Source organism: Saccostrea cucullata, unplaced genomic scaffold, assembly GCF_032062105.1.
Source record: "Saccostrea cucullata isolate Sc308-1 unplaced genomic scaffold, CSIRO_AGI_Scuc_v1 ctg2135, whole genome shotgun sequence".
In the NCBI taxonomy this organism is placed as follows: domain Eukaryota; kingdom Metazoa; phylum Mollusca; class Bivalvia; order Ostreida; family Ostreidae; genus Saccostrea; species Saccostrea cuccullata.
This window is the reverse complement of record NW_026941106.1, coordinates 105132-114287: the sequence shown is the minus strand read 5'-3', so window position 1 is coordinate 114287 and position 9156 is coordinate 105132. Positions and strand designations below refer to the sequence as shown.

At 36.0% G+C, this 9156-nt stretch overlaps 1 protein-coding gene across 1 annotated transcript; it reads left to right on the top strand.

The window, feature by feature from the left end:
- Positions 1–5774: 5774 nt before the first annotated feature.
- Positions 5775–6524, top strand: LOC134257210 (uncharacterized protein K02A2.6-like). The gene has a single exon (XM_062739854.1). The coding sequence runs from the start codon at positions 5775–5777 to the stop codon at positions 6522–6524; it is 750 nt and encodes a 249-aa protein (XP_062595838.1).
- The last annotated feature ends 2632 nt before the right edge of the window (positions 6525–9156 follow it).

Here is a 9156-nt window from a genome sequence, read left to right as displayed (position 1 = left end):
GTTGACGAGTCACGTCACATTCACCATAAGGCCTTTTTTATTGATCAAGTAACACATATAAATATACAGGAGGAATCTGCCATTCATTTAATGACAGAGGTTCAGCCTGTGAAGATTGATTGATTAATTGCGCATTTGAAAATTCCACAAATGTGAAGACGTCAAGATTTACCAGTGAACGGCTTCAAATTTTGACCGTTACTCGGAACTTAGGGGAATTGAGCAGTGAGTGATCTTAATAGTGATAAGGGACATCGGTTTGGAAGTTTTCAAAAAAGAATCTGTAACTGTCACTTCAAAGGCCTGTGCATGGCGAAGGAACAGTTGCTACCCCTTTTTGGACTTAGGTAAGACGCGGCCAAGATTCGAAATTCGAACTCAAGATAATCCAATCACGGTGCAACTGCTCTACTGACTGAACTACAGTGAACGGTCATCATTTGAAGATATCATAAAATTGAATTAAAAAAAAATAAAAATGCAAACAGACAAAACTATTTTAAAATGTACAAAACAATACTATTAACGTTTGCTTTATTATCACCAAGGTTGAATTTTTTTTAACAATACTGTTGTATATCTTTAAGATGTAAATTTATATGGAATACATGTCTTTTTTCTTACATTATAACGAAACTGTGTGTGATTGATATTTATGCAGTTACAAATTTATAGCTTTCTTTTATTAAACTATACGACATGTACAGCAGCTATTATTTTTCCATGGTGTTTTCCATCCAGTATTGGTCATTTCAAGTGCGAGATGCCTTTTCTAATAGTGTCATATGTCTTTAATAAATTAATTATAATACAGTATGTTTCTCATCACAAGTTACATATTAAGATTGTAAAGTAACTGATAACAGGCATTTATCACAAGTTTACTTTGTTATACATTTGATTTCGGTCATATGACACTATGAATATGATAAAGTCCTAATAAACAACAGTATTAGTGTACCAGGTTTTGCTAGGTAAAACATGGGACAAGAAAAATATGCTTTTAACTGTGATTGGATATAATATTCATATTAAGTCCTCGAATTAGGATTACATCGGGTAGTTTGATATTTACCAAGTTACACTAATGAAGTATTTTTTTCTTGCTATACTTCAATAATTACTTTCATTATTTTCTGTTAAGAAATTGCACTTACAGACATAATTCGTGTTTTTTTAAATATTGAAATACTTGTAGAATACATGATCTTAAGGAAAGCAATCCCATATATGTTCATCGACTACCAAATCTCTCTTATTTTTCTTCAGTTTATCAAATGCGGATATTTAGTAAATAAATCATAGTAGGGTTAACAGAGAGCGTTCATAGCTGAGTCAACCAAGTATCTTAAATTTTCAATAAAATTAATAAATATTGTTAGCCATGGCTATCCTTTGATTTGGTCCTGTAATTAATTTCAATATTTTTCTAATGATCGGGCTTGATATAAATCTAATTTGGAGTTTTCTCATGAGGCTTTGGGGTAAGTAGATTAGGTTGCCTGTCTGATCCTCGATATCAGTATTGTAAAGAGATCCCTCTTCCGGGCGCGCTCATTGGCTGATAAAAACTCTCGCTGACGTAGTATTTAAATACCTCGGGGAAACCAAAACAGATCGTGCAGAGTGCTATATTATGGATGATTATCGCTTCCTCGAGTTTACTTTGCGTTCAAAAATTGCACTGAGAGAAATGAATTGCGGAAGATATTCAACATTAAATTTTCTAAAGCCTTTGCTTTATCTAAAAGCTCTTTTGCTTAACCAAAAGAATTTTTGAAACAGGTCTTAAATTTGTTATTTTGGATATTTGAAGTAAATATGTAAATACTCCAAGTGCATTGGTCATTTGAAATTTGAATGTTAGAATCATAATTCTGAATTAAAACCAAGATGTGTTCGTGAAACACTATGTACCTGGCGGCAACAAAGTTAAAAAAATATTTTTGCATTAGGGTCACAGTCAAGGTCAAAAGGTAATTGATCTTGATGTAATTTGAAAGGACTTGATTAGTGAAGTATGCATTCCAAAAATTAAGTCTATCTCTCATGGTTCAAAAGTTATGATGAAGGTTCAAAAAAGATATTTTCAGCATATAGGTCACAGTCCAGGTCACAAGGTCATTGACCTTGGTGACATGTGAAAGGACTTATTCGGTGGAGTATACGTGGCAATTATTCCCTTTCTTTCTTCGTTCAAAAGTTATTGCGAAGGTTATTATTTGCAAACAAAAAAACTATATTTAGCATGTAGGTCACAGTCAAGGTCACAAATCTATTGATGTCATATAAAAGAGCTTTATCAGTGGTGTATGCACACCAAATATGAAGTCTCTATCTTTTATGGTTCAAACGTTAGGACGAAGGTTAATGTTTGTAGAAAAAACTATTTTTAGCATATAGGTCATAGTCAAGGTCACAAGCCATTGCCCTTGGGGTCATTTGAAGAAACTTAATTAGTGGAGTAAACATACCAAATATGAAATCTCATCCATTCATGGTTCAAAATTTATGGCAAAAGCAAGCAGACAAACAGACAGACAGTGTAACAAGAGTTATGCCGCTTGTCTTGTGATCTGTATTGTCTTTGTATTTGTGACGTCATTCAGTGTATTAAAAGATGGCTACTGAGCACATGTGTTGTTGAGAATCTTACATGGTGTCAGAAGAAAAATGGACCGGTTAAACCCTCCAGCCGCACTCAACTTAAACGGAAACTTAAAGGAGAATTGGAGGCGATTTAAGCAGCAATTCGACATATACAATATAGCGTCCAGAACGGCGGAGAAAGATGATAAGGTGCAGGCTATGACCTTACTCCACGTGGTTGGCGCTGAAGCCATTGAGGTTTATAATACGTTTACCTGGGATGACAAAGATAAAGAAAAAGTCAAGGACATTTGTGAGAAATTCGAGGCTTATTGCAACCCGAGGAAGAACATTACATATGAGAGGCACATGTTCAACACCAGGGTACAGAAAGAAGGTGAGCGCATAGATGCGTATGTTACTGATCTAAAACAAAGAGCTGCAAGTTGCGAGTTTGAAAATTTACAAGATTCTCTTATCCGAGATCGGATCGTATGCGGGATCAAGAGTGACTCTGTAAGAAAGAGACTGTTGAGAGAAGAAAACCTTACATTACAGAGGGCTGTAGACATTTGTCGTGCTAATGAAGCCAGTGAATCACAAATTAAAAACATCGTAGATGAGAAAGCTATAAATCACGTGGTCGCGCAAGGAGCACATGGCGGGTTCAGACGTGGCAGAGGAAATTCGCGTCATAAAAACAACAAACCGACACGGGATAGAGACAAAAGCAAATCACGGCAAAGAAAATGTAATCGCTGTGGAACTTCTCATGCTCGAGGAAACTGTCCAGTGTACGGTAAGGAGTGCAGAAAATGCAAGAAAATGAATCATTTTGAAAAAATGTGTAAAAGTCGGGGAGACCGTGTGCACATGCTTCAGCATGAGTCCAATTCAGATGCAGACGGAGATTCACTGTCGGACAACGAATTCCTAGCATACGGGATCGAGAACACAGACAAGGATAGGGAACAGGACTGGATGGTTCAAGTGAAAATCAATGACATTTCTGTTGACTTCAAGATAGATACAGGGGCACAGTGTAATGTGATCACGCAGAAACTTTGCAAAGAAGCAGGAATCAAGGATATTCGCAAATCGAAGTTGCGATTATTCTCATACTCCAAGGATGAAGTTAAAGCTATTGGCAAGGCTCACGTTGCGTTAGAATACAAACGGAAGTATTATGATGCCGTAATTCATGTTGTGGATTATGATGTTGTACCTGTACTTGGCCTACAAACTTGTCTGGATTTGAAGCTTGTCCAACGTGTAAATCTGGTCGATGAAAATCATAGTACTGTGAGTACAGACAGTGTCATCAAAGAATACGAACACTTATTTTCTGGCATCGGATGTTTGCCAGGAGAATATGACATTAAAGTGAATACAAACGTTACACCTATAGTACACCCTCCACGAAGAGTTGCGCACGCATTAAAATCGAAAGTCAAGGAAGAGTTAGATAGGAAGGTTAGTGAGAAAGTCATCACGAAAGTAGAAAAACCAACAACATGGGTTAATCCGATCGTCATTGTAGAAAAACCCAATGGAAAAGTAAGAATCTGTTTGGACCCAAGGGACTTAAATCGCGGAATTCAACGGGAACATTATCCGCTGAAAACAGTTGAGGAGGTAGCCGCAACTTTAAAAGATGCAAAAGTTTTCAGCACTCTTGACGCTGCCTCAGGATTTTACCAAATCAAGTTGTCAGAGAGGAGCACTTGGTTGACAACATTTAATACTCCTTACGGGCGATACAAGTTTGAACGTCTTCCCTTCAGAATTTCAAGTGCGCCAGAAATTTTTCAGAGAACAATATCGCAAATCTTTTCCGACATAGATGGGTGTAGTACTATAGCTGATGACATTTTAATTTATGGACGGAATCAAGAAGAACATGATCATAGACTTTCATCTGTGTTAGCAAGAGCACAAGAAGTTGACTTGAGGTTTAACAGACAAAAATGTAAACTCAGGCTGTCAGAAGTCAAATTTGTAGGTCATGTGTTAGGACCTGATGGATTGAAGCCTTGTCAAAGTAAAGTTCAAGCAATAGTTGAGATGAAGAGTCCGGAAAACAAGAAAGACCTACAAAGATTCCTGGGAATGATTAACTATTTAGGAAAATTCATACCCAATATGTCAACAGTGAACAGACCGTTGCGTCAACTTCTAGAAAAGAATGTTGAATGGCATTGGACACAGACACACCAACAAGCGTTGGAGGAGTTGAAAAATGCAATTACAAGTGCACCTGTTCTCAAATACTATGACGTGTCAGCTCCAGTGAAAATTTCAGCAGATGCTTCTTCTGCAGGACTGGGAGCATGTCTTCTACAAGGAAATTAACCGATAGCTTATGCGTCGAGATCCTTAAATTTGGCTGAACAGAACTACGCTCAAATTGAAAAAGAGCTACTCGCTATAGTGTTTGGACTCATTAAGTTTCATGATTACGTGTATGGGAAAGTAGTGGACATAGAAACGGACCACAAGCCATTGGAAAACCTTTACAAAAAGCCATTATCCAATGCACCACTGAGATTGCAGAGAATGATGTTAAGAATCCAGAAGTATGACTTGAGAGTAAAGTACTCTCCGGGAGAAACACTTCACATTGCGGATACTCTTAGTCGCGCAGCATTAAGAGATGATGAATCAGAAGATGACTTTGAGGTTCATATACTCGAGAACAAACCGATTACATGTGAAAATGTGGAACGATTCCAGGCTGAAACTGCAAAGGACGAACTACTTATGAAACTGATGAAAACCGTGATTAATGGTTGGCCAGAATCCAAGTTGAAAATTGATCCGGAGTTAAATCTGAATTGGAACCTCAGAGATGAGATCAACATAACTGACGGACTTGAGTTCAAGGGAGATAGAATCATTACTCCATCATCTATGCGTGATGAAATGCTGAAAAGAATTCATCTAAGCCACATGGGAATTGAAAAAAAGCTTAAGCAGAGTACGAGAATTACTGTACTGGCCTGGGATGAGTCAACAAATTAAGTGAAGTTTGCAATAAACACAGAAATAAACAGCAGAAACAACCACTTTTACAACATGAAGTGCCTAACCGACCATGGCAAAAAGTGGCCACTGATCTCTTTTACTTAAATGGAGACTCTTGCTTAGTGCTAGTGGACTACTTCTCTAAGTTCTTCGAACTGTCAATGTTACAGGATACCAAAAGTCTGACGGTTATCAAATGTCTTCGTCAAAACTTTGCTAGATATGGCATTCCAGAAACACTCATTAGTGACAACGGACCAGAGTATTCAAGCTGCGAATTTCAAGCTTTTGCTAGTGACTTTGGTTTCAAGCACATCACATCATCTCCAAGGTACCCCCAGAGCAACGGACTTGCAGAGAGGACCGTACAGACGGCCAAAAAACTTCTGAAAAAGGCCATTGAAGACCATCAAGATCCATACTTATCTCTTTTAGAGCTTCGCAATACACCACTTTCTGGTGTGGGACTTTCACCCGTGCAACTTCTGATGGGCCGCAGAACCAGATCTTTCATTCCAGCCAAATCATCACTCTACACACCTAACAACTTCCCTGGGAAATCCGTCAGGAAAAATCTACAATCTAAACAGCAGAAGCAAAAACACTACTATGATAGAAATGCCAAAGAAAGGACGCCATTAGCAAGAGGAGACGTAATTAGAATTCGTTCACATCAATCATCATCAACTTCATGGAATCCAGGACAAGTCGTCAAACAATGCGAGGAACCAAGATCCTACATAGTAAAATCAGGAAACCGGATGTTCAGGAGAAATCACAAGGATTTGGTGAAAACCAAGGAAAAGTGTGTTCCAGAAAATTCTAGGGAGGAAGAAGACGAAGTAGTGATCATTCCACCAGTGCAGGCAGATTCAACGCAGACAGATTCAAGGAGTGTTATCGATACTTAAGAGTCGTGTCAGCCAGTAAAGGCAGTGAAAAGTGAAAGTGTCAAAATATGTGAAAATAATGAAAATGTGAAAATGTCAAATCCCAAAGTCCGATTCACAAGGTCCGGAAGAGCGTCAGTGTTACCGGCAAGATACCAAACTTAAAGCCTGTAATAATTTCAGTGTTTTTTCAGTCTACATGTATGGATGTTTCCAAACTCTTTTTATGTTTAAAGTTAATTCATGTGTCCAGTGATGTTTTGAAATGCGGCAGATTTGTTTTATAAATATTTTATTGTTACACAGAATTCTAAATTTGGGATTTAAAATTTACAGTACATTTATTTAGCATTTATTTAGCAGTAGATTGTCTGATTTGTAAAAACTGTTATTTCACAAATATCTTAAAAAGGGAGATGTAACAAGAGTAATGCCGCTTGTCTCGTGATCTGTATTGTCTTTGTATTTGTGACGTCATTCAGTGTATTAAAAGATGGCTACTGAGCACATGTGTTGTTGAGAATCTTACAAACAGGACAAACACAGTATATGCCTCCGATTTTCCGATCCAGGCGCATAAAAATCTAGAATGTTTTATAAGTTAAAATTTCGAAGTTTTTAAGCTAATTTTGTTAAGATTGTTAAGTGTAAACTTTCTAAACAAACGGTAGATTAAAACTCAAAAGTTTAAAATAAAGTTTGTTATTGGAAATTTGAAATTTGCATGTTTGAGGTAAAAGATATAAAAACTTAAAATTCTAAAAACATGTTTGGAAACTTGGAAATTTAGACTTCTGAAATAAGATATTAAAATTAAATATACCAAATAAGTTTGGGTTTTTAAATTTTAAAAATAAATATCAAACAATACAATACAAACATACAATATAAATATTTCTCTTTCTTTTTTTCTTACAGATTTTTGTTTCACGGGAGTGTTAAACATGTGATACAAAGCCAATATATACAATAAACTGGAATTGCCTGTCTTTACCCTACGCACAAAATACCGTGTACTACCTATCGCGGATACAAGAAGGCAAGTCAGTCTATACAAGAAATTTCACTTTGATAAATTTATTCTAAATTTTCAGACGTGTTATAATATCAACAGATCAGCAAGCCCCTATGTCATTGCATGGCCTACTTTTAATTAATTGGATAAAATAGAAGTGCAACAAATCTGCAAAGTAGTTTAATTTATTAGAATTGACCAATCTAATTAACGCAGGAAACATTCATCGATTTAAAGCTGTCTCTCTGAATCAGCAGATCGCCTCATGCTTAGTTGTGTGATCTTATTTCCCAAGCTGTATCGTCGAGTACTCAAGCAAGCAATCGGAACATCACTCGTCCTTTTCCGTCAAGTCAAGTTTCTCGACTTGACGGAAAAGGACGAGTGATGTTCCGATGGTGGTGAACACCTGTCGTTTCGTACGAATAAGATAGGAACTGCAAGTCAATGGGGTAAGATCATTTGAAAATCTTCGGGTGTCTTTACGAACGCAGAAATATTGAGTTCACAAAAGTATCTGCAAAGTTCTAATTGGGAGTATGATTGGAACCCAAGGTTTGTCAGGGTGTCGTTGGTGTACATACATGTGTAAATTTAAGATGAAAATCCATGTTTTAACAATTTTTTTTAATATCTGACAGGTCAGTAATATATAATATTATACTTTCATGTAAATTAGTTGAATGTGATTGGTTAAGAAACATTTGTTAAAAAACACTATTACCAGCTGAATAATGAAGCCACGCACTCCAGCATAGCAACAGTCAACATTGCTTGACGACGGGTGATATTCCACAAAATAGCGACTGCGCAGAATTTATGTGTTCGTATAAAACATTCAGTGTAATATAATAAAAATTGCATGTAAGTGAATGTAACATTAAAAATATTCAACCCCCCCCCCAAAAAAAAACATTGTCAATTATGAATGGCTGCGCCGCGGTTAACAATGGTTTTCTTGGGGTGAAAATTTTCAACGTTACACTCAACTACATGCAATATTTATATATTACTTCCTGAACTACTCAAATAAAAGTTAATGAATATACAGTTCGGTAATACATATACTGTATAATTAGAATTAAATTTTAGGGGTGATTTAATGTTTGCATTATTAGTAAAAATGGTTGGATTGCAAAAATTGAATATCGCTAAAAATTAATTGTGTTTTATTTTGTTTTAGCTTGATTGCTGAGCATATTAAAATCGCAAAAACTTCTTCTCGCTAAAATTAACTACCAAGGAGAAATCTCTAAATTTGCGTCTCGGTTAAATTTCCATTCATGCTGTTGATAATTTTTAGGCGAAAGTACATTGTGAGTGAAGATATAGCAAAATAATCAGTATCTTTTTAAGTGGAATATTAAAAAAAACATATGTAAGGTGTTTTTTGTATTACAATGTCCTGTAAAAAAACTACTTATTTCAATTAAAAATTTTCAAAAGTTTTCTGATGCTTTATGATCCCTGGGTCATTAAATTAAACTGTATATGATAGTGTGCCTAATAATTCGTGAGATAATGTTGTTTGATGTTTATTTCAAAGTCCCTTTAATTTCTTGAAGGCTTTTTTAATCCACTTTTGATTAACATCACTAAGGAATTATTGTAGAAAAAAACATCCAAACTCATCACATT